The following is a 27,194-nucleotide window of genomic DNA, read 5'->3' as shown; positions in this document are numbered from 1 at the left end:
AGAATTTTGTTGCAAACCTCAACCGCAAAAAATCAATTTTACAATACCGTGGTGATATTGATTACAATTAGGAAATGGCATTATTCAATTGACAACTGAAATATTGGGAAAAACTTATCTCACGGATCGCTAGAAAATAGCGTTCTGAATAAAATGCGCCATCGTAGAAAAAAATCCAACGGACCTGTTAGATTTTGACCTATTTTTAAGTAATTTGAAAATAAGCATCGGTACCTAAGCTCTTGTTTATGATTTCAGTAATTTCTATATTTTTGTATTCTTCCAGAGTGTTTCAAGCTTACGAATAGAACAATATCATAAATATTCACGGTAAATCTTGCATCTCGTCGTAAAATTACAAAAAACCATCGATTTTCGCTCGACCAACATTGCACGTTATATTTAACAAAGAACGTATGCATTCCTGGAGGCATAAGGTGTAGGTAATCGGGATTACTTAAGTTAAGACGACTGGTGCCGTAGAGCAGTTGTATAAGGACCCGAGCGTTCCTTTCTTGGGCGTTGAGACTGGGCACGTGATGTGAACTCGGCTCGCAGGTGAAAGAAAGTTTTCCTCTGGAATACCGGGCGTACAAACAACGTACGTAGCGTACGTATAACGTACATATAATACGCATGACGTACGGATACTTTTCCTACCCGCCAACTTTGCGCCGCGGATAGTTTTGGTAGCCGGCGCGTTCTTCGCGCGCGGTTCCAAAGGCGACGTCGTAAATTACATGGTAGATGGTACTTGTAGCAGCGTTTCCCAGTTAGACGTGCACGCAATTCCCAGATAATTTATTGTCGCGCAAGCCGTTAGTCACCCTCGGCAGCAGAAACTGGCTTTGCAGTCTGCACGGTTAAAACTCAAGTATATTGATAATAATCTATACAGAGAGAAGACATGCGGCCTTGTGGGCTAGGTCAAATTTGCAGATCACCGTACGATTTATAAATTTTCGATCACGGATGTCAAATCGTACCTCTGCGCTACCGTGTTACTTCATTTTGCGATCTTTCTCGTAATTTTATTCCGCAGTATATTATAGTCAGACTTGTCGAATTCGCATGGGAATATATTTACGATAAGCCTGTAAGTGATATAAAAATTACCACATTCACTTACATTCGTCGATAGTCTGTTGTAGCATGGTTCGCGTTATTTTAATGAGCCCTGATCGAGTTCGCGATATGTTGAACAGTCACTGTACGGTGAAATTCTTCGTCAAATCTTGATAATTTTCATCATGTTCGAAAGGTTTGACAGTTGCTAATGTTACGCAATTTGAATTTTTTAATAATCTTCGATGTCATTCGTAAGATAAGAATCAATAAAATTGACGCCTGAATACTACTAGACAATACAAAACGTTTTTTTGAGAGCTGATAATATTTTCTGAGAAAGAAGATTTTGACTGATCTGACAAAGAATATGATTTTTCTAAAACGGCCTAGGTGCGTCTAAATGCCATTTGAAAGATGCGACTTTCTCATCAGGCACACGCGTACCGCAATACATGCGTAAGTACATAAATTATGCCTATAATCGTGGTTGAAACTCGCGTCATTTACGAAGCTTTTGCGAAAAGTGTAAAAGGAGGATATATAACGTAGGTATGTACGCAGTCCGTATACCACAAATGTACGCAAGTTGTACAAGTGTGTAAAGATGTGTAATAAGGGGAATTTGAAATGCCAAGTACATGCTAGAGAGCGCTGCCATGCTGCTGGGATTCGAGTGCGTGAGAAACCTCGGGTAGTTTAACCGTGCGAAGAAGATGGTTGCATAATTAAAGATTGCAGTATCAGGCCAGAGTTACATCAATCCCTCCTGCGGTATGTGCTACGTTTGTGATTAATATTCGACATTTAAGGACATTTCTCAGGCTTGAAATTTTAACTAGACCCACAATAAGTAGATTTTCTGAGATAAAAATATTCACTCTTCACGCATTCGCATTTTCACTGTTCCCTCGCTAGGCCAACATTTCGATTTTTCTAATCAGTAGATTCGGTATTAACTGATTTCCTGGCGCAGTAGAAGGTCGTAATGCACCCGGCGCGATAGCGACAGACGATTACGTAGTCAGGGGGATTTAATCGCAGTTCCATATCGATCGACCGGGTCGCGTGTTGGATTAATTCAATATCCGATTTGGTTAGCAGTACTGGAAGAGGAAATTACTGCGGAACTTCTATTAGTGGAACTTAGCTACGCATTAATCTACGCCCAATTATGGGACTCGCGAAAATAGTTCGCAAGAAGAACATTCCGTGATTTTTGAACTCGCTTAAATTCCTTTCAGCGCCACGGCTGTCTTCACTGGACCGGAAATTTCTGATCGCAAAACATCCGGCTTATTGTTAGTTCAGCTTGCTGGCGGATACTTATGCCGTGGTATTCTATAAACGGATGGGCATGGAGAACTCAAGAAATCAATGCAGTTCCATTCGAAACGGATGTATTTGCTAGAGTAAAAAATTCAGGTGGACGAACAGGTTGATTCAATGTACAGGAAAGTTTGTTGATGAAACATATGAATCGTTCGAAAACTGTTCAGAAAATCTGTATGGCTGTGTACTGCTTTGTTACTTTCTTAGTAGTTAATGACGTCAAGTCGTATAAACTAAAGTAAGATGTGATTATCGATTATTTGCATACATAGTACGTATACATGCGGTTCAAGGCATGTTGCCATTATTTTCTCCGCCTATTTCTTTTAGATACAAGAATGTTTTTTGACTCAAGTTGCGATTTGAGTCGAATAAAGTGAAAATGCCGAAAGAATCACTTTTCAAATCACTAAACTTGTAAAACAATCTGCATAAAAATTTTCTGTATTCAACGATCGATTCAACTTACGATCAAGGTCGCAATAACCAGATCATCTGCATGAAAAATTGTCGCTTGTTCATTTCCTGTAACTGTAATCGCTTATTAGATTCTCATTATTGAAACTGGTACCGTTTGGGCGTGGCTCTTCAGGAACCGAACCTACTTTTTGAACACTCAAAATCTAGAGACTCGGACAGACTTACAATTTGTATAATACTTTCTAGTAAGTAAATCCATCAGTACTATAGCTGAATATTATGGCGGACGCAATTTGCTCACTGACAAAAAAAAGAAATTCCTTTAACAACGATTCCAGTTCAGTTGATTCAACCTGCACACGTTATTTGATCCAATAACACATAGTTGGCTTTACTACATTATTCAATTTTAGTGAAGAATTTGTCACCAGAATTCTAATTGTGTGGAAAGAATGAAACAACCAGTAGATCCGACCGCTAGTGATTGAAATTCTTCAAAACAACTATAATGTATATTGATTGTGAGTTGGAAAATTGGAGAAACGTGAATTAATTACCGCCGATGAATGTAATTCCAAATTACGTTCGGTATTAGTATTTCACTGAACGTCGATAGAAACTCGCCCACGTTTCGTATGCAGTAGCAGCAGCAACGGCAAATACGCTGACTGGGAGTGATGGTTACGGTATGTTTTGGGCAGCCTGTCTCTCCCAGGAGGTTAGTGAACCAACCTGAGTCGACTTTAGAAATGGTCTGCTTGCGCAAACAGTTACTAATTGACACCTCCGCCGGACGACGGCCGTAAAATCCATCCTTCAAAACCAGGGTTAACAAATTTCTAACCTGCAGGTAACACCTCAAAGCTAGCTTTGTGGGGATCGTCAATGAGAACTAGACGTAGGTGCATGATCGTCTACCGCGAATTCTGAGTAGCGGGTACTTTAATTTCGGAAAATTACTCTGGAACGATATCGAAAACACACGATCGAGACTTTCTGCTTACGGATAACGCAGACCGAATTATTTTTATTTCTAAACGTCAATGAACGCTCGTGACAGTTTCTTGTACGTTGACCTAGCTCGTAGCTGGTTTCTTTCCACAACTTTCCAGGCGCTTCCGAGGCTCGCGTTCAGCTTCGACTTCGAAGCTATCGAGTCGAGACGGTCCGTGAGTTTTCATTCATCGTTTAGTATATATAGATATGTATATATATATGAAAAGAAAAGACATCTCCGTAGAAGAGGGCACGTTTCAAGCTGTGAATCACTCAACTGTATCTGTATTTTTTTTTATATGGCCACAATTGCGCGGTTCAAGCAAACTATTGGTACGATTTTTTCAAAATTGTTAAAATATCCAATTCTTAACCACGACTAACATTGAAGTTCCGGTCATTTCTCCGAACTAAAAATTTCATTGTACCTTCAATTTTGGATTTATGTTCAGGTTTGCAGTTGCGATAAGGAAATAAAAACCTTGTAAATTCAATTTTGTTTCAATATAAAGTATCTTTTTGAAAACTTTGAAATGTGAATTCTCTCAATGATAGTTGAGAATTGATTTTATAAAATAAGTTCAATTTGTTCAAGTAACAAAACGTTACATGCGTACACCTTAGTCGTAGGAGCTAGAATTATGCATGCTATTTATACCTTTAGATAAGAAACGTGTGGACTTGTTACAATCTTGGGCAATAAAAAAACAAAGTTAATTACAATTGGTTCAGGGTGACGCGTTTGCGCTGATTTAGATACAACCGTGAGTCACACGGGCAAAATGACCCGTCCTTGGACATGTTAAAAAATATTTTGATGCGTTTGTTTGCACGTACTGCACACAGCGTTACAATTTTTTGAAAAATCTTGAGGTCGTCGCTTGAACACAGGTACGTTTCAACTATTTTTTAACCTAGACTCGCAGCTTCGAGCTAAAAGTGATATAATTTGATTATATAAGTTATGTGTGAAGAATTAGTAAACTCGAGAAGATAAATTAGATAATCCATATCCGTAAAATTATTATGATGTCAAGGAGTTTAATTGATTTTTATACAGATTCTGGTAAGAGTCTATAACCTGAATAAAAGAAACTTGACATACTTTCGGTATGCGGCGCGTGATTTGTATAAGGTGCCACCTTACGTCGATGACCTGCCATCAACTAATTGGCAATTACAGTAAGAAAATCGCGTATTTCGAAGCGCAATACCTTCAATAATTAATTAACATGATCGTAAAGATTAAAACTCCCATTTTACCGAATACTTATAAAATAAAATAAAATTTGACTTGCCTTACGCTTCTTCCTGATATCTAAATTCGCGTATCCGCAAGTCGATTAAAAACGTATCCGATCGAAAAACACATATCCGTACAACTTGTCTACCCGCAGCTAGACGTGATACATGGTATATGAAGTATTTCTGATATCAAATTACGTGAAAAGAAAGTGGAACATAAGACATATCGGTACATACGCACATATGCAAATAAGTTCCAACCGGGGATTCTGGTATAAATAAAATGAAAAATCCCGAGTTAAAAACAACTCTGTCAACCGAACGTATTTAAGGTAGTGCTCAGCTGGGAACACTTGTTACCTGCAATGAATCGGGTCACGCACGTCTACTCGATATTTTTACCTCTGTTTTCTCTCTCATTGACATCACGCCCCGGCGGGCTAATACTTTCATTGAAACAACAGGTTGATATCAAATTACGTAAACGTCACCTGTTTCCATGGTTTGTAGTCGTGTAGCCAATACACCCACACAGAGATTTCCGATTAGCTAACCGCAACCGTATTAACTGTACGAGTATCGTACGAAATATTTACTTTTACGTAACACTACGCTCAGTTTCTTCAGGGATTCGAAAATTCTCCAGCAATGGCGATACTCTCAACAAAAAAGAAAAAAAAACGTGCAATGCTGGTCCGGGAATTGAATTTCTAACAGTCACTCAAAAGCACCATTGCAGTAAAGCTTCCCTCGATGTATATACAGTTACGATTTAATACACGAAGAAAGTATTCCGAGTGAAATTTTACCTCACAACACTTTCACCCGCTGGATAACGAAGGGAATTTTTCATTTTCGCAACCAACCGCTGGCACCACTTCGATTTGTCGCATACTTAATGTATGGGATATTTTTCTAGCGAGTAAAAATATGCAAATCGAGTCTGTTAGAGTCACTCGTTTCATTAAACTTGTAATGAGGTTCACACTTGTGCCAGAAACACAATTGGATAGTATCAACAGAAACTAACGAAGTTAGTGATGATTTATTAATAAACTTTATTTATCACTTATTTATTTTCTTTGTAAACAAGGGAGTAAGGAGAAGAGTAAAGCAGATTGGCAGTCGCAATAGAAACACTAGTAGTGTGCAGGAATTTAAGATTCATACCGCAGTGGCAAAATCTAGACATAGTTTAAAAATTTGAAAAATGAGTGACAAGAAACAGGATAAAAAAAAATCATATCCCATAAGGTTTTCGAAATTGTTCAAGACTGTGAAACCTGGTTACGAGTTTCGACTTGCTAAATATTTAAAACAGTTCACGGATAAAGACGAAACAAAACCGGTAGCTTGACTTGCAAATATCTAGATAAAAATATGCCGAAGTGACAAAGTTTCATGTAAGCTATGTTCGGTAGCTGCGAATTTTATCGGTTTTCGACTAATTAGGGCTGCCAAGGAATTGAGTCAACTATTTTTTAGCGAATCGAAGATATATGTGTCAAGTCAACCGTCAAACATACGCTAACCACGGGTGTGCTAACGATTTTTGGAACGTCGTGTGATAATCGCAGCGGCATAACAGTGAAATTCGCGTCGATTTACATTCGTGAAGAAACACTGGAGCGCGAATATGAATCGTCTTTGCGTCGCTTATGCGTTGACTGAAATTAGCATTTCATTGGTTCTTGCAAGGTGTATTTGATGTCTGTCACCTCTGCTTGAATTTGGAAGTTCAGAGGACATACGCAGGTATTATTCAAGTTGACACGCCGTTGACTCTGAGCTCGTTTTTCCGTCATCGCCGAATTGTTCGGTGCAAATTTGCATTTTTCTCAAGTTCTTGGCAAATCCGTATTGAAATTTCCTCTGTTAACCATACGCAGTAGTTAAACAGTCGATACAATGCCCAAGGCCCTGACAAGCAAGCAGCTACGCGGGATGTTTGCTCAACCTTTCATCCAGTGTAAAACTTGGGAACGCGAAAGCGGAAGCTGCACGTGGTAAATATCCCGAGCAGCATCCTTCGTGGCGAGGCTTGACCGTCCTGGTCAGGGTGAAGGTCGCCCGGACTCGATCCTTCGCGGTAATCGAAGCGGGAACATTGTTCAGCGGGAATTTCAAACATCACCTTATACCCACTGCGATCATGGACATGGCATGAAAATTATTCAATGTGTGTAATTAAAGTAGGGTATAACGGTGTCGCCTCGTGAAGGACCTACCGAAGGTCCGTATATGTGTACATTTATATATATATATATGTATGTATGTATGCGTACAAAACGCACTTGATATTCAACAGGTAAGACTTATAATAACGCCCAAGTTATACACGTGTCATGCAGACATTACAGACAACTTGTACGACTTGCGCTCCGACTTATAATGGCCCAGTCACGACGGCGTCTCTACAATGCATATGCATGAAATACACATAATGCATGCGTCGATCTGTATCTCGTTTCACGCACAAGACGCACGACTTCTGTTACGTTCAAATATACTGTAGAAATTTAGTGAAAGACCGCAAGAATATTAAACGGTTGAGGCGGGGCCTGATGCGAAAGTCATCGCCGGTGTAATTACTATATGAGATTGATGTCATCCAATTTGGATTGAACATATCCCAACGGTCCAAGATATCGTTGGGATCTCATTTCATGGTTGTACGAGAAAAAATACTACTCCGGATGAGTCGTAATTTAATCGTAAGAGTTTGTTTCGACATATTTCGTCTTTGCATCGTATATAACTTCGTGTGAGAAAATAATAAGCCTGACTTTGCATTTTTTTTTATGAACGATGAACCGAAAGCGATTTCTATCGTAATATTGCTCAGCCACGCCTAAAATTCTGCGTCTTAATGCGGGGATGTAAATTGGGTCGCGAAAGTGAAACGCCGACGATTTTTGAGGTTTTTGGATAATCAAGGTATCATCAGGCCAAGATCGCTCCGTGTAATAAACCTGTTTCGAATATCACGCAGGGGGATTTTGGAGGGCAAAAAACCGTTCGTTCTTTCCCATGTTTAATTTCGGGGCCATGCAACGCGGTACGTCCCATTATAAGTATCAAACATTGCATCGTCAGCAAAAAGTTTACATACGGTACAGCCAACGTAGGAATATTTTCGTGCTGCAAAAAGATTCGCAAGGGAGCGTGAAGAGCAAGAAGATGGGAAAACAGTTTCCGACTCGTTGGAACAATCGAGTGAGGTTCTAGAACGATTCAGCTGCAACTTGTAAACTGAGTCAAATCAGCCGCGAGATATTAGCTTCCACTCGGAACTAACGTTCCACTCATCTTACAGCTGTGTGCGTAGCAATGTAAAGAGATTTCTTTTCACACTGTAGGAAGTGGGCCCAACACAATAAGTAGGCCTGTGATTTCGTTTCGTATTATATACACAAGTGTGAAGTTCTTTATAACGACTTTATGCTCACTTTACGGTCAATTTTAATTACCGTATAAACATAGGAACACGTTGTCACGGTGCGCTTAAAACTGTAATGAAAAAGAAATTCGAGCGAAGGAACGATACCTTGAAAGCAGAGTTGATACGGCATGGAATTCAGAGCTGAATCAAAATCCAATTCGAAATGTATCGCATTTCGGCGAGTATTAGTTGTGAAGAATCTGCCGGCTGGCTCGTCTCTAAAGCCAATAGAAGCAGTCAAGCAGAAATGTTAAGAGTTTCCGAAGCGACGATAATGTGCAAAATATAAAAGGTGCCTTTAATCTATCGGAGATAGATGTCTAGCATGCAAATTCCTTGGATTTGTTTAGCCGAAAAAACACCGTAGAGTGTAACGAAATATTCAAGCATATTAAATCGAGCGGTTCGTACTGAAATGAGGCACCGTAACGCACGGACATAGTTCGCTGCAAAAAAGGTATATTATTATAATCTCGTTGGTAGGAAAAACTAGTCATACAATAGTACAGATTCATAATCGAAAACCTTGAAAGCGTAGACATAGTTTTTACACGCGAATGGAATGAAACCTGCTGTTCCATGATGGTCTACCATCTTGATCTCACAACAGGTTCTATTTTGTCAAAAATTAGGATGGATTTTACTGGAAACTGTAAGGTTCATTTCCACTAATTTAATAATCACACAGTCGGATCAAGTCTTGGCAGTTTAGTGGTGAGGTAGCACAAAACTTGAAGCACTTTGTTGGTTTTCAATTGCCGAATTTCCTCATCTCAAAATGGACGTACGAGGAAGTTTTACCGTTCTCCATTCGTAATTTGAATCACAAAATGATTGCTTGATAAAATGGGTCAAGAGACCCAATTGGTCGTTGAAAATTTTCACCCATTACCGTGTTTCCGCATATCTGTACAAGCCCACTTCGAGACTTTGTATCGCCTGCATCTGTAGAATTCCGATAACCAGTACCAAGCTCGATTCCTGAGGCTAGACCGGCGGGTCGAGTGGAGAGGAAAGGAAAGGAGGAATCTATATCCGTGGTTCTGGACCGGGACAGAACTCTCATGTAAGACGGTCTTCGGCTTACGATTAACTCGGTGTGTGTCCGTCCTGTCAGTCAGTCGTTAAGGAAGTCACCGACCTGCTGACACACTTGGCCCCCTGAAGGTACTACCAGCAGCCGGGCACATGGCACGCATTAGCGTCTTTCATTCTTTCTATAAACGTATGTGCCCGCACGCATCCCAGAGATAGAAGCAGGCAAAGTATATCACACTGCGTGCGCAATTTCAGGCGTCGATGATATTGCGATGGGGTTTATATATCGAAGTCCGTCAAGTCCGAGGCATACATGCGTATGTGGATGTGTGGATGCCAAGGCGGATCCCCATCCAGGGAGTTGCGAAGGCGATCACCAATCAATTACTTACGATTAGCCGCATGAGCAATCCGTTGACCGTTTCGTACCGATCACGTGGTCGGCATAGTTAGAACTATACTATTGGTGGGCAGCTATCACTGCATGTCCAACAAACTAACGCGAACGTGCCTCCGGTTGTTATGGCTCGGACGACCTCTTTATATACGGCTACATGGGATTCCGATTGTTTTCACTTCGTCGAAGTGCTCACGAAGTCGCGTTCGAGTATCCTCGTAGGTCGCGAGTCCTGATCGCTAACGATAAGCAAGTAGTATTACTAGATGATTCATGTAAGACGACTACAGATTTTTTACTTTCTATCTTAAGGAATAGTTATTCATCTTTTCACAGTTTCTATGGTGCGGAACACGAGCTTTCGTAAACTTCCGAGCCGTTTTGACTGAGGGGTATAATTGATTTCAATTATAAAGATATTTTTATTAACTATTCTAAGGGATTCGGATTGAAATGGTTTTTTAATAGTCCCGATCGTGATAGTCTTTATGCTCGTTACTAAATAGTCCTTTTTAATTGAGGAAAGCTAACGTGTTTTCAGTCACCAAATCGATCCTGACAATGCATATATCTATTTCAAATGCACTTACCCTAATAAATTAATCAATTAAATTAGATCCATTGTGACGAATTTGAGTAATTTCCCATTAAACGATGATTAACATGATTAAAAACAAATACAAAACGAATAAAGAACATAACTGTGTCACGTGTAAGTTATCCTACATTTATTAGTCAGTTTTACTGTATTATGTATATTTTAGTCCCTGACTAATTGCATCGTATATATAACCTATTTCGACTATACTTTCCTGTTAATCTTGCCATACTTTGAATATTCAACAGTATCGGCACAAAATATTTACTTGTGCCATATATTTATTAGAGTTGGTGACAATGTTGTCGAAAGTATTAAGTACCACGTTAAATAAATCAGCATAATTTACGTTAATTACAGCAAAAAGTTTATCCTTCGGTAATGATTTTTAGCGAATCTCTTAAAATAGCAGTTCCAATATAGTATGAAACTGGTATTTTAATACATAATTAGTTAGATTACTCATACATACTCTGCAGCTAATTAGAACACGAGAAATTCAAGATTAGTATCAGTCGAGACATAATGCTTTTCTAAATTTAACCCAACTTTCGAGATTCGCGAGAAAAAAAGTGAACTCATATTTCTGTGGTTTTGGTCTTGCTGCAGCTAATTGTGTTCGAAAATTGGCTATCGACCGATTGAATAAAAAAAATATATAAGACAAAAAACGCTGTGGTATAAATATTTTTTGGGGAATTCTTTCTGCTCGTGTGACGTTTACGAACGGAATTGCAATTTTTTTTTTCCTTTTTTTGTCCCAGTATTCGTAAGTATATAACGCAGAATGTTTGAAATGAAATGGAACGAGCGAAAAGTTGGGGCCGTGAGTTTTACACCGATCTTGCCGCGGGCAGTACGGGAAGCAGGTCGTGAAGTTTTTACTGGAAGGAAAGCCACCATGGAGGAGTCAATAAAGAATACTAAAGTCGCAGTTTACAGATGCTGTCTTACAGGTGTACACTGCGGTTTGACGAGCCCTTTTTGCTGTGATCATAGAAGCGTTCTTCCTTCGAATGTCAAAACTGCAATAACAGGCAATCGAATTCTCTAATTGTCTAACTTTATATTTTATGCAAATATAAGTAATTTGATCCAATTTTACATGTGAATGTTGCTAAAGAGTTTGATCTTACAAAAAAACGAAAATCGACTTCATGAAATATGTATTCGAGATTCTCGTAGTTTCACGTTCAATCGAAGCACAAACACATACATATGTTGCTAAGGGAATGGCGAGAAAGACAGGATGATGAATCTAGGCAATCTGGAACGATGAAGAGTTCTATAAATCGCGGCATACCGACAATATTTAATCGGATTGCGGGAGCTAAACGCTTGTGCTAAATCTCCAAGTGAATATAAGCTGTAACAATGATCAGAATGTCTGAAGACCTTTTCACGCGCCGCAGCTATCCCACAGACTTGCGCAACGTATAATATAAACAAGTTTCGCCGGAAAAGGAAGTCGAAATGCCTCCGAATGTGTATCGAAAAAAACAAGATGAACGTATTAAGATTTGCTCCCAGGGTTTTAACGTCTTTGAGTTAAGCATTCGAGCCGCATAGTTCGTTAGATCGAAAATAGCGGATAAGGTGCGACCACCAACTGATCGAATCACAGTTGACTGCCTTCTGCCAATATGCGGTTCAACTACTTTCTGTAAAAATCCAATCCATTCTTCGACAATGTCCGTAGATATACATGGAAGTTGAGATAAATAATAGAAAGGAGCCGCGACTTTTGACGTTAAAAAATCGTCGGGATCCTTTGGAAAAGTTTCATCGAGCAGTAGAGAGGAACAATTCACGCCAGGGTCGTGGTAAATCATTTCCACGTAATAGATAAGTAAAATCTTACGGTACAGATCAACAACCAATAATTATCGGAAATGAATCTGAGTATTCTTTATAGGTTTTTTAAACACCGATGCTGACCATCGCTGTAAAAATTTCATGTAGCTTTTTCTGATCGCCTATAATTGATCTGGCTGCAGAGAATGTAACAAAGATTTTGAACTGAATTATAACCATGAGCGATACATTTTCAGATTCAAATCTATCCAAAAATATGACAAAAGTGTCTTTCTACAAGTGGAAAATTTAGTTTGCAACGGGTTTAAAAAAAGCTCTGTTAGTCGGTTTGCGTGACTTTTATATCAATCTCAATGAAAAAAGAACTCTTCGGACGAGGATGAAAATAAGGCCAATTATACGTTTCTCGTTATAATTGTGAGTTCAACTTCAAGTTCAAAGACACATTAAACCGAAGTTCACTGTAAGAATTAGCATACAAAAATCTTCAAGATCGTAATGAAGATTTGCTCTTTGAGAGATGCTACAGCAATTTTGCAGGAATGAATGTCAATGAGTTTTACGTAATTCCCGGTCCACTCGGAAATGCTTTCGTGGGAAAGCGTTACATCGGTATTATAATTCTTAGCGCCAATGTCATGCGATAAGTTTGTTCCGAGGCGAATAATTACAAGTTTAGTTATTATAGCTATATATAGAAAAAGTCGGAGTTTAATTTGCAACGTCAGTGACAATGCAATTCCCCGAAGTAATCTGCTCTCTCGGTTCAACGTTTTCTGATGAACTGAAAATCGATTTATGCTGCAGGTTTCTTGTTTGAAAAGGCGGCAATAAATCACTGGCGCAGAATTAATGATTATACACGGAGAGAAAAATCTGAGAAAAATTACCCTGCTGTTACTAATCGTGATGTAAAAGACACCTAATGTAGTTTTTATTCATGCATGTTACAGAAATTATGGGTTTTTATGAAAAAAATTACTACCTTGCTTAAAAACTATGTATTTCGGCAGCACCAAATTTAAATTGTGACGACGCATTTTTCTGATGCGGCACGGTAAAAACTGCATTAGGTGTCTTTTACATCACGATTATAGTAAAAGCAGGGTAATTTTTCTCAGATTTTTCTCTCCGTGTACGTTAGGCAAGAAGTAGGCAAAGATGCAAAGTTGCATTATTTGCGGAAAAATGAGAAATCTGTGTAACTTATAAAATATCATTAAAAAAATTAACTTCACATTGTTTCAAATCATTCGCCTTGCAGCATTTTCAGTCATTTTGCATCTCTAAATCGTAAGCGTGAATGCAAGGTGACGAGTACGTTTTAACTCGAGAAAACATTATACAATACTGCAGAACACAGAATCATTATTTGACAATTCGCACGCGGCATCGTCGCTTCAGGTTACTGGAAATACCGAAGCGAAGAACGTCGCACGAGCATGAATCGAACCGACCACGCGTGACGAAAAGATCTATAGAGCAAGGTACAGATCTGAAGAGTCTGATCTCAAAGCCGGTGTCAGCCAGGCGTATCGGAATCAAATCTCGCTTTAGAGGCCGCGAGTTTCCATCCAATTTATAGAATTTATTTGCAAAAGTTGTAAGCTGGGTAAAGTTTTCGTTCTCTTATATTTTGGGTTGTTAATGCTTATTTGTTTCACTCTTTATCAATTGCGTTTCAACCGTATGTGTAATTGGAGCCTTTTTGTTACAGGGGGCCAAATATTCTGAAAGTGGTTTAAGTTCTTGGAAATTATCTGTGAACTGATAATCTCAAAGTGCTCAAGTGCTCACAAATGTTGTATCAATTCTGCGAGCAATTCTTTATTCGTACCAATTGAAATTAAATGCACACTTGGGTTTGTTTTATAAAGAGATTATAATTTAAATGGTCAGTGTTTCGAAACGATATTGCAAGAGTGAAAAGTTCACGCGTTGAGGATTTTGAAAGTTGAGAATCTTGAAAAGCAAGGAGAAGTGACAAGCTCGCGAACGATAATTGGACTCGGAAACGGGTAATATGAGTCAGTCTGACGTCCTCGACGTCTCTTTAAAAAAAAAGGGAAATTTACCATGTCACCAAAGTTGGTATCTATTTTCTCTCTCAGGCGAAAGTAACGATCTCGTATCCTAATTGAAGGCAGTTCGGGTCTTAGAGCGAGTGAATTGCATCGTCAATGCCACGGCTGCATGCGGTATCCCATTGCAAATTAGGCATGTCGGAAAGAGCGATGATAGTTCGGGAACAATGACCCGATCGTTTTGCGGAAAGCGATTAATGCACCGCTCAGTCTTTGTAACACAAGCATAAAAAGTGGTTGCGATTCGACTGGATCGAATCGGATGGCCGAAAAAATGCAACGTCAATGACTCGGCATGAGTTCCGCAGCAGTCAATGTAATTAGCGAAAATTAAAGTGAATCTCTCTTTCACCGGTGGTGCGCGGCGCAAGAATAATATATTGTGTAACATGGAGGTAAAAACGTTCTTTTCGGGCCGAGCGTAAGTTTGCAACATGAGTCGTAGATGAGCCAAAAACGAATATTGCAAATACGCGAGATGAAAAGGCCGTTATCTCCTCGTTGCATACGATTCTTTACATAACAAGAGTATATTACGCGTTTTTTCACGAAGCACGAAATTGAGGTTAGGGTCGCGTAATAACAGAATTGTTCGCGACGGCGCATGCGCGCGGTGTAGAAAAGACCACTTTTGACTCCTAGAACTTAAAATGGTCTTTTCAGTGCTCTGCGCATGCGCGTTCGCAGACTCACTATACGTTTGTACTTTGTATATACATGGAAAAGATACGTGGAAAAACGGGTAAATTATACTCGCGTTATGTAAAATATCTTCGAAATAAGTACAGCGAGCGAGCACCAAGGAAATCAACGTCATCGTAAATTCGGTCAGTTGTATTTTTGTGTTTGTTTAATTCAACGTGGAACGCTAATGCAGCTTCGCTTTCATTTCCTGCACCGTTTCATATACCCGCGAGTCATGGCAGCGGGTATGGAAAAGTAGAAATAGATAAAACCGAGGCGCGAAGTATCGCGGCCGGCGCAATAATTCGTGCATAGTGTACAGCACACAATGCCAACTCCCTCCGACTTTCCATCTCTGCATCAAGATCTACCAGAGAATGATCCTGCAGGCTCTGCGGCCATAACCCAAGATGCCTTGCCGCCCGTGCAAGTGAGATGAGATTTCACTCGTAGCAATAAACTGTAAACAGCAAAAACAATCACCTCGCATTTCACACTTACAATTTGTGCGCCCGAACCTCGAGTGCTTAAATTTATTGTAAGCTGTGCGTGAAAACGTTCGCACGTAGACCCAACACAAATATTACAGAGTACCTGTGCGCTAACTCCTTATTCGAAATAACAAGCATGTTATGCCGGAATATGATTCCGCAAAGTACCTACGCTTATGTTTTACTTTGTTATTCCTTTCTACCGCGCGATGTATGACAATTCTTTGAATTAAAATGAACGCTCTTACCCGTCGATATTTCGCACGTTGTTTCGTATTGTCTCTACTCATCCGTGTATAATTAAATTTGTCGATGTACCTTATGACTTCCGCTTTGGCGTGCGAGTTCATTGTCATCGATTAGTAGCAGGTGAAAGTTACGTTTTGACATGTCGAAGGAATAATTGTTTCTTTGCGCAATCTTTCACACTTGGTTGCTGATGGGAATTCGTTAAAATTCCATACGCACATGACATGTCTGTCATTTCTTTGCAACATTTGTCGGGTAGATACAGAAAATAGATTTCCGAAACTGTCTCGTTGCACAAGTCTGATCGTGAATTGCGGACTGAATGTCTCCGATGATTTGTAAAGCATAAAATATTTTATAGCATGGTAAAAAGTTTCACCATAAACTGCTACCTGTGAGATGGTCTCATTTTCTACTGCGAAATTTGTAATTTTCCGTATGTCGCCGTCATGCTTTCCAACCGCCTTAGGTTTGCTGCATCATTATGACGTCGCAGCAAGGTCAAATGGAATTTTAAACTGCTCCGTCTTCTACGCAAACTTGGAAGACATGCTGTAAAATCTTCAATCGGTAAATTCTAATTATGCTGTAGGACAAAGAAATGATTAAAACTCTCGTTCGATCGGTTATTAAATTTTTTTACCTTCAAAAATGGAAATATCTCATCTATCATCTAAATCGGCGCGGACGTATTGAAAGAGCACGAAATTTTTGCAAAAGTTGAAGTGCAGGTAATCAAACGTATGTTTCAGGATTGAAAATAGAAAAGGGAATTATTTGATTTGTCTGTCTCAATTTCCGGTCAAATTACGTTCCACTTATTTTTAAAAAACTGCACAACAGGTGAAAGTTATATTACTAATCGCCTGGTCATTCTGCCTCTCGTTATGCACACATACGTGTGATTATATAAATGTTTATACGTATATTGTATATATATACTAAACTTACAAGAAAAAATGATCGTTAATCAAGAACTCCTCTCTCCTTTTTGTTCACTGTACAGTTCCACTTCCATTTTTTGACATTTTTTAATACTGCAGGCTACAGTAATTTTCGTTCACCGTACTTCACCGTACTTTAGTTGTAGACAGGAATGGGAGAGAATAATTACAACTCGGAACTAATAGGCGTGCAGATGATCTTATAAGCTACATATAACCAAACTACGTGTACAGCTTATAACCAAGATACTTACAGGTACAGCTTATTACATAAAATCGAATATTTTTAACAAGAGTGCGCATCCCTTGTGGAATTCTCCATAAACTCAGTATTTATCTTCGTCTCTCACTGTTTTTGGTAAACTTTAAATACCTGTAAAATTATACGTCAGCTTCGATAGTATCATCTATATCTGATGTACAATACAGGTATAACGACAAGGGAAAGTGCATTGATCACTAATCAGCTGAGAATCTGGAGCTAATCGCTTTCAGGTGTAGATAAATCATTATCGCATTGAATAGCTTCTACTATTAATGTATCATTCGTGCTTGGAGGAAAAATGGGGATGTAGAATTGTTATCATATGCAGGTACATTTGTTGTGAATTATAATCTGTAACTGCGATGGCAAATTTACTCTCGCGGCGAAGTTTTCAGAGCTAAAATCATTGATATCGTCTGTAAACTCAGCTGATGGAATGAATTATTTTTTTTATAACAACGAGACACTTGACCGTCAACTTCAAAAGTTAGAAAAAAAATATGGCTGCCGTTGACAGACTTCAAATTCTGTTTCAGCTTATACACGATCATTTTCAGTACGTATTAATTATCGAGCACTATTTTACATTCATCTAAATGATAGCAAGAATTGTTTAGTCATGATTACACCGCAGACAAAAAAGCGTAAGAACTGAACATTAGGCATACGAATTTCACTCATGGTGCGTACACGTGTCATGCCTGCCTATATATGCTGTTTCTTAATTACTGTTCATCTGACAATCGGTACGTGGTTAAAATAATTTCACATGTACCTACGTATGCAACAGTTTGAACTGTCGAATAAAACAGCACTCAGCAAATCAAATCATAAAAATAAAATTTTCTTTACAAATGGACTCTTCTGTACTGTGGTAAGGGGAAAAAACAGGAATTTCGAGTATTTTTTGAATACTTTTCATTGGGAAATGAAAAGTTACAAAATTGCTCGCGCAACTTATTAATTGTGGCACAATTGGTCAAAACTGTCCATACCATTTTTTTGTACTTCACGACGATTTCGGTTTTATTAGTTGGCGGATTTATTACTTTGGAATAGTAGCGCGTAGATAGAACAAAACAATAAGTTCACTTCCTTTAGGCATATAAGAAGCCAAAGCCAAACTTCAATACGCCAGACAAAATGAGAAAATTTATTTACGGATTAATTTCATCTGCGTCTGTAAAATGGTGACAAGTCTGTGGGCCTTCGATTTCTGCAGTCAAACGCTTTATTATTTCCTTGTGAACAACAGTCGAAATGCATCTACTTGAATTTCGATATCACGAGCCCTTCCCTTTGGATCGGGTAGATGGATTCGACAAGGCTTTTGCCCGATTTTCGACCTTGCTTTTCTGGTGCCTTTAACTATAGCATAACAGATTGATTTTTCACTCCGGCAACTTTTCGTGAATGAACCGATGCAAAGATAGCTGGAACTTACATGCTAATGACAATTTGCACAGAAATCAATTCTTCGTCCTGACGCTGCGGTACTCAAAGTGAAACTGACTGCGAGTCATGCGCCATCTGTTTGACGAAACATTTCGCATTTTGTTCCTATCGGGGAGAGCCTGTAACGATTTTCAAATACTCCAGACGGAAGAAGAAACCTTTGCTGCATATTATCACCTGTGTATAATCAAAAGTTTAATATTAAAAATTTCGGAGTTGACCTCAGTGATATGTTTGTCAGGTGCAGTGGAAAATGGATTGTAGAGCATTAGTCTAAATTTTAGGGGCTTTAAAGACATTTATGACAATGATGACATTTTTCAATATTCGAACATTTGCAAAATTTGCATACATTAATCACAATTCTTGAAATCTAACCGATTTCGATGTATATTTATTGAATGTATCTTTTCCCAATTATCAGGAGCAGTTATTTAACGGCCTTGAGGAATTTAGGTATGTGAATATATTTGACTTGCCTCCACAAACCAACCAAGGAACTAACTGCCAGTGCAGGCATGAATTTTTCGTCGAATGCTCACGGCTCTGATGCGAAACAGAATCCAAGGTGGTATTTCTTTTCATTTGAGTTCCACTGATTGAAAAGAAAATGTTTGTTGGCAAACAATAAATACGCAGTGTTGAAGATTGATCGATTTCAATGATCAATTTTAGTTAAACCTGAATAACCAGTTAATTGTATCGCAGAATGGGTGACGTGTAAGTGCTTAAGTTCTGCCATACCGTGCGAAACAGAGTCCTGAAGAGTCAAAAATAAAAGATAGGGCAAAAATTATTATAACAACTCATTAGGTCATTTAGATAAATTAGACAATGAGAAATCGTGAATATATTACCTGAGAAACTCAGTCAACGCGATGTTGCGTGCGTACAGCAATAAGACGATTATAACTACAGAGTGCACAATAACCGCGTCGTCGTTATACATAAATAGTTTGTTGCGCAGAGCGGTTGATTCCATTCAAAGGTTTTTCATTCGCCTTCAACAGTTTTCCCACCATTGCAAACTCGGCCAAACTGCAGCGGTGGGTGATTTGTAGAAACTATCCTAATTAACATACCGGTTTTTTCCGATAACGATGATACCGCGATGCGGTCGTAAATTTCATCGCGAGTGAATCTAGTAACTAGGCATGTATGTGTGTGTATATATTGCCTGCATGTGGATTCTCTTTCAATTTGACCGGTTGGAAATTCCTTGTCGCCACGAGCTGTGCAGCAGGAGGAGGGCACATAATTTCCGCCAGGCAGAAACCGAGTGAAGTTGGGCGGGTATCCGACGTGTATAATGCATGTATGTACACTTGGGGACAATGAATCTGAGACGGTTAATATTTTACACTAGGCAGTTACGTTGGCAACACAGAGAAACCTACAGCGCCACAGTCGGCCGAGCGCGAAACTAACTCAATCTCAATAAACATAGCATAACCCATGATCGTCGAATCAAACCTTAGAATACGTCTCAATCTAACAAGTCATTATACCGGCGGTATTCGAAGGTTAGATTCGATTGTGTTATGTTATGTTTGTTGAGATTGAATTTGTTTCGCGCTCGGCCGACTGTGGCGCTGTAGGTTTCTCTGTGTTGCCAACGTAACTGTCTAGTGTAAAAAATTAGCCGTCTCAGATTCATTGTCCTCCAGTGTACATACATATCTCTCTGCGCTTTTGAAAGCTTGCATTAAGCGAAAGTGTGCGTAGGTTTGATACTCTCTCGTTTCGAGTTCGCGACACGACGCGACGATACGATCCGCCGACTGCACCGGGCGTCCGGCGTCGGTAATTCAAGAATCTGCTTTATCATAGTACCAAACTGTAGTTTTAAAGCTGCGTGTGCAGCTTCGCAGTCCTTTTATCGCAGCTTCGAAAGGATTGGGAAGGCTGGTAGACCAAAAACATCGATACTTTTTGTTCATTTTATTACGATATGGTCGTACATTGAGTATTTGTCAAATTGTTACATTCGTAAGCCATGCTGAAACTATCTTTCTTTGGAAAATAGGAAAATGTTAAACAATAGAATGTCGTTATTTCATTTCAAAACGTTCCAAAATTGTTAAAAATCAACTGTATTCGTTCGATTTCATTCTACGATGGGTCTTTTTATTCAGAAGACTTTTCCCCAAATTAACTTAACGAATAAACAAAGTAATCCTAGAGGGAAATCGAACGAACCTGCTAGATTTTTAAACATTTTGAAGAGATTCGAAATAAAGCATCGATGTCTAAACTTTTTTTTATAATCCCATTATTTTCTATCTTCGTATTCTTTACAGAGCTCCATAGTTTGGGAATATAATAATTTGATAAACACTCGATGTACGACTATCTTATAGTAAGATTATTAAGAAGTATCGATTTTTACTCAACCAGCCTCTTTAATCGTTACGATAATTACGTCACTCGTGTAGAAAAAAAAATAGCGTTATAAACGGTACAATTGACTACGTATTCCTCGTGATTACTAACTCGGTGCTGTTTTAATATAAAATTGAAATTTTAAATGGAAAAAATTCAACCTAAATTCAAATTGGTAGTTTCGTTCTATTCAACCGAGTCTCGGGTCATTGTACAGTTTGTCACGACGAAATCTTGAAACGGTGATAATTGCTGAAACATTATGCACGTTTAAAAAATGCAGTCAATGTCAACCAGATTAACATTTTTTAGGAAATGTCCATTGTGGTCAAACTTTTTTAAGCAAGGTCAATTAGTTTTATTGAAATATTAATTAACAAAATATTTTTGTACACGCGTGAATAGATTATAGATAGCGATGATTTGTTTGGCATTTGGTACAACTGATTTTTCTTTTTCGTATAAAAAATCATTTTACTTCGTCAATGGTGTGGGAAAGAATTTTACAAATCTGTATCAGTTAAACAGCGGAGTTTCTATTCACGAACAGAATGAGCAATATCACGTGGTCAAATGCAAAAAACGAACGTAGAAACGAACAGTAAGCAATAGATTGAACGAAATTTATGATTTCTCTCAAGTGCTTGATAACTCAACATTGATACCACGAAATCGAAATTATATGTAATACGTTTCTACTGTGTTAAGGGGACATTTCTGGAATCATAATTTAACTTTATTTCCAGCATTTGCATTTTACAAGTCTGTATTACACACATAGGCACAGGTATATAACATATGCGGACGCACTTTTTTGTGTATGTGTTTTATGCTTCTCTGTTGATAGAATATGCTTAGCCAAAACATCCGTTATTAAATTTGACGGAGAGATCGTTGATCATTTTCTAAACGTAATTAAGGTCAAAATTTACGTATCATACGGACTCGATTTACGAGAGATCTTAGTTTCCGCGTAATGAATGGAATACAACTATAGATGCATATACGAAAGAGACGGTACATCGGTCTCAGGATATAATAAACAAATGTGTAAATAGCGAGGCTACATGTATGTCTGAAACGACTTTGTGTCATAGAAAAAAAAAAAACAAAAACAAAAGACACGAAAAATTTCGTGGTTTCGTCAGCATCACGAGGCGTAGAATGCAGGTTGAACATATCGTCGGCCGCCTCTTACGTGTATGTAAATCTGACCTGATAATATCAATTTCCATCATTTATACCACAGGGGCAGCAGCGGCTCGGCCAGCACTTCCAGCAGCGGAACCGGAACTGGAACAGGTTCCGGGGGGCGAGTCGCAGTGGTTGGCGTCACGAGAAGCGTCCGTCTCAGAAAACGCGGTTCTTCAGGTTTCGGATTTTCACTGCGTGGTGGCCGGGAACATGCCGCAGGATTTTACGTCAGCGAAGTGCAGCCTGGCGGTGAAGCACACAGAAATGGCCTCAGGGTGAGAAAATGATTCAAATTCCTTGAAGAGAAGCTCGTAATAAGACTTCAGAAATTGCTTTAAGGAGGTTGGTTGGCCGAAAATCAATAATTTTCACTATTTTCATTACGATATAATCGTACATTGACGTCTACTCGAACCATTATATTCGTAAGCTGCGAAGAATATGTTTGAAAGTACTGAAAAACAGAAAACAATGGAATTATAAAGATGACCTTAGATAACGATACTTTATTTCGAATCGTCTCAAGATGGTCGACAATATAACAGATTCGTTTGATTTAACTCTACGATATGGCCCATTTTATTCAGATCAAGTCGTATTTTCTACAAATCTACTTAAACAGATTTTGTTTTTTTCCGTAGTCAATTCAATATTGCCAATTGTTGATTATGACCAACAATTTATATATTTGAATATGGTAACGTGATAAAAGAACTCAAATTTCAGGGACTATATGTATAAGAAATCACATTTAGAATCAAGTGAGTCTGCATTTTTCGTTATTTTGAATCGATTTGAATCGCATTGACACCCAAGCTATCGTTTTTACCTAATTCCAGAACTTCCTCTTTTCGTATTTTAAAAGAAATCTTCGTAGCTTACGAGTATAATATTTTAATGAACGCTTAATGTATGACTATCTTGTAATAAAATTACCAAAAATGATCGATTCCTGGTGAACCAACCTCTTCAAGGTTTCATTTATTTCGCGAACTGATTATTCATCTGAAATATATCATTCAAAATTGTTAAATAGAAATTACAGAAAGCCAAAATCGATTTACACATTGCTGATCACTAATTATGTCGGATCACAAAATTGTGTACATTTGATAATCAACGGTTTGTGGCGCCTGTAATCTTACCCACATTCAGATTATTATAATACCTACCATCGTTGTTTTTTTTTTTTTCTTTTTTTGTAATTTATCTAAATCTTGGTGGTCTGTGCTGTGCTCCAAGAAACTTCGTCCATCCCTAATTATACTTGTAAAGAGATGCAATTTACAATCAGACTAACGTAATGAGGGGAAAATTTTTGTACAAGATTTCCAAATTTTCCAGTTTTTACTTGCACATCGAATACGGGTTATCGAATCCTGACATCCTCAATCCACGGTAAAAATGATGACGGTAACCAAATACCTCAAGTTTAAGCCTTCTCGGTTTACCGCCTCTCTAAATATTGAGTCTGTAGATTGCACGGAACTGGAGACCTTCGGTACGTCAAATTTCTAAGAAGGTCGCAATTTTCCACCTATTACCCATAGAGTTAACGCGCACTGTTTAGTGAAGTTTGAAAAATGTTTGAAATATCGGGGCAGCCATGTTGTGATCACTTATTCAATTGGAAAAGATTCAATCTATCGACCGAACGTTACTGAGCATCAATTACCGACTAGGAACGAGTTTCAGAACGCTTGAATTTTTATAATTCATGTTATGTCCAGTTTTTGGTCTTGGCCTCGAGGTGAGCTTAATGTGGTCAAACCTTTAGCTGAGAGTGACGATATAATTTTTCTTCTCCTCCTCTTTTCCCCAATGGAACAACCAAGTACAATAACAGGAGCTGTAATTTTGGTCAGAATGCTGCTGCGAAGTAAGATTACTGTTCTGTGTAAGTGGCTAGGCTTCAGCCATCCGGAAGTTGCCTTTCGGTGTTACGTATACGAGTTTGCTTTCAAAGGATGACGCGCGCCTATCTACTTATAATTGCTTAGTGGAACCGGGTTTGTTCTCAGGTTGGTGACCAGATAATAAGAGTGAACGGATACCCGGTGGAAGATGCTGTCCATCAGGAGGTCGCGCTTCTCGCCCGAACACAGCAGGTTCTAGTACTGAAAATTAGAAGTGAGTACACAATCTATCGCAATTGAAAGTTTCTATTTTTTTGGAACGGAAAATCATAGTTCTCTTCTTCGCACGAATATCTGCAGTCAAAGATGAAATTATTCGCGTCGTCCACATACGTATATTATATCTGTCATTAAACCTATATCTTGACAATGGATATTACATCGTACGTAATTCTATTCCGCTTTCTAATTCATTCTCATCTTCATTTTTGTTATTTCTATATTTTACAGGCGTTGGGATGATACCAGTCAAAGAGTGAGTAACTTTTAACGTTACAATCGTACTACGAAAAATTTGAGACTCACACTATTGCATCAAACCTTATCAAATACTTGCCTGAAATTTGTCAGGTATGAATTTTCTCGGTTAACAAGACTTTGGCAAAAATATCTTCTTTGAAAATTTTTATTTTTTTTCTTTAGTAACAGTAGGATAATTTTACAACAGAATTTTTCGCCGAAATTGGTAACGGATTGTTTATTTTTTGATAGTCATTATTTTAGCAATTTTTCTGACATCAAGTAAGTAAAATAGTTTCGTGTTGTTTTCTCGAAATGCAAAGTTTAAGAAGAAAAATATCTTCAAAGACTTTGGAAAATATCTGCATCGGTAGTTTTCATGGCAAACTAACTTAATTGCTACGATTTTTCAAGAATGGTAGAATTTTTTCATGGATACACCAATGTCTTCGTGACAATGAATTTCCAAATTTTTTTCTCAAAACGGAAATGCAATATTTTGATTCAAACGGAAGGGGAAAGCGATTGTGCAATTAAAATTCATTCCCAATATTTTTACAATCTTAATCTGCGTTAATTTTTTTTCGAATAATTATTTCAAAATTGGAGATAAATACGCAAAAAAAAAAACGGTTACTGGGTTTCGCCTTGAATTTCTTTTCTTTTTGATCGTGATTAACTGTATTTCGATTGCTTTCTAAAAAAAAAAAAAAAAAACAATTCTCCAACAAAATTTAAAACACGTTTGCTGATTAATTTTTATTCGAAGAAATTTTTACCCATGTCTGTTACTCGACTCGATAATAGTTTAGATTTAACACCACTCTAAAGGAAGTGAAACAGAAGTTTATCGAAATTCGAAACTGAAGTACTGTCAAAAATGATCCAAGAATTCTGCAAATTCTGACAATTTCTTCTGGGAAAAAAACAATTCTTCAAGAACGATTAACTTGTCAAACTCTTCTGACAAATTTTTTTACCATGTACGGTATTTTTCACGTCACTTCACACGAGCCGCGAATTTATTCTCACCTACACAATCAGCCGTGCCTACTTCTTCTTGATCGTAAAATGAATTTAAAAACTGTTCAATGTAGCAATCCGAACGACCCAGTCACGTGGCACATGGTACAACAGCAATGCGAGAACGGTTCGAACATCCTTCCGCTGAGCACAGAGATTCGAGTACGAGTCCTGGTGGGATCCAAGGGCCGTCTCGGATGCGGTGTTTGCAGAGGACCCAACCCCGGCCTCACGGTCCAGGTAACGTGAAGTGCAAAGTAGTAAACTACTAGGTATTGCTAATCGCGAGCGTAAGCACCGATTATGCAGGCATTAATGTCACCGTGACGCGGAATAAAAGTTTATTGATTACACTTATAGTAAATCGAATCAGATTCGACGTGTAGAATGCATTCTGAACAAATGATCAATTACGACACACCCAACAGGTCTCTGGGAATTTTCGAATTTCGTAATACTGCTTACGCATTTGGTGATTCAAAGTATACGGAAATCGAATGGTCGTATTTTGTACGTGCAGTTTCAGTACTGAGAAGTGATTTTACGAATTGAATTCGTGAGAATTTTCTTACTTGTTATTCAAACATGAATCATATCGTGGAGTGTTATAATAAAAATAAGGTATTTCCTCTGATGACTGGTTAAAATTTACAAATCAATTAACTCGTGTCTCGGATTCGTATAAAATTTTTAATATATGTAATGTACTACATAATATTTTAGACACAAGCAGAATGTAAAAAAAAAATCGTTCTTTCAGTGCATTCTCAAATAGCTTTATTCGTAATAGCGATACTAATTTTACAAAAAAAAATCATAAAATGATTCAACTTTACTCAGTAAATTTACATCATTCTTTGTTGTGCGATAAAAATGCATATATTTACGAGTACAGCCTTATTGCACACGTGAAGCAGTTCTCAGCAAATTGAGTCGATCTTTTTTTTTAAATCCATTTCCTGAAAACTACATTTTTTGCATTTCAACTGCGATTGAACAAGAATGAGGCTAAATCTGGATACGAAATTTTGCAGTAAAAATATTAGATCGGAGATCCTTCTGTAAAAAATAGTCGAATCTGACCTTAACACAGAATGTAAAAACCTCATTTCAATTTGTTCTCCATTTTGTTGAATGAAAGAAAAAAAGTCCTGAAGCCTGATGTCAATAGTATAAAATATGAAGTTCTATCATTTTCATGTCTGGTCAAACTCATGTTTCACATGTCCAATAATTTTGATCAGCAGTATAAGTAATACCAGCCACGTTTGTTGCAGCTTTGTTATTTCTCTGTAAATAAATTATTATGTTTCAATTAAGGATTGCACTCTGTCCCGGTTGCTTCACGAATAAAATTCATGCTGTTTCTGAAGTATGTAAATTAGTTACCGATTTCAGTGACCAGTGATCATTTTTTTTTATTGCAATGCCGTATCTATATCGAACAGTTTATAACCCTAATGTCCACGTAGAAAAAAATCAGCCAAAACTGCAAGTTTTCCGAAAACACGTTTTCAACTTCCCACTTCTCGACTTTTGGATGCCAACAACAATGGAATTAATTTTTTGTGAAACACATTTTAAGGGGTTATACGCAGGCCGAAAAAAGCTATTTTTCAAAGACTTTTCATGAAGAGACATTTCTTATTTATTATATAATACAATTTATTAATACAAAAATTTATACACATACTGGGGTA

The 27,194-nt window shown here is 38.0% G+C and overlaps 1 protein-coding gene and 1 long non-coding RNA gene across 3 annotated transcripts in view; one reads left to right on the top strand and one right to left on the bottom strand.

The window, feature by feature from the left end:
- Nucleotides 1-27,194, top strand: part of LOC124306928 (uncharacterized) — a 54,141-nt gene that overhangs the window by 9,701 nt on the left and 17,246 nt on the right. The window contains exons 3-6 of one of the 2 annotated variants that reach the window (XM_046768098.1): nucleotides 22,152-22,371; nucleotides 24,118-24,226; nucleotides 24,463-24,487; nucleotides 25,569-25,734. In XM_046768098.1, coding sequence (XP_046624054.1) covers nucleotides 22,152-22,371; nucleotides 24,118-24,226; nucleotides 24,463-24,487; nucleotides 25,569-25,734 — 520 coding nt within the window. Of the gene's footprint in view, nucleotides 1-22,151; nucleotides 22,372-24,117; nucleotides 24,227-24,462; nucleotides 24,488-25,568; nucleotides 25,735-27,194 lie in introns of those variants that run through there. The other variant, XM_046768099.1, reaches the window with a different exon arrangement.
- Nucleotides 17,967-18,693, bottom strand: LOC124306930 (uncharacterized). The gene is made up of 2 exons (XR_006908723.1): nucleotides 18,510-18,693; nucleotides 17,967-18,433 (listed from the first exon to the last, which is right to left on the bottom strand). It is a non-coding gene; the product is annotated as an uncharacterized LOC124306930 (long non-coding RNA).

Source organism: Neodiprion virginianus, chromosome 6 (genome assembly GCF_021901495.1).
Source record: "Neodiprion virginianus isolate iyNeoVirg1 chromosome 6, iyNeoVirg1.1, whole genome shotgun sequence".
NCBI classification, from domain to species: Eukaryota; Metazoa; Arthropoda; class Insecta; order Hymenoptera; family Diprionidae; genus Neodiprion; species Neodiprion virginianus.
The sequence above is the reverse complement of the archived record's forward strand: the minus strand, read 5'-3'. Positions and strand labels throughout refer to the sequence as shown.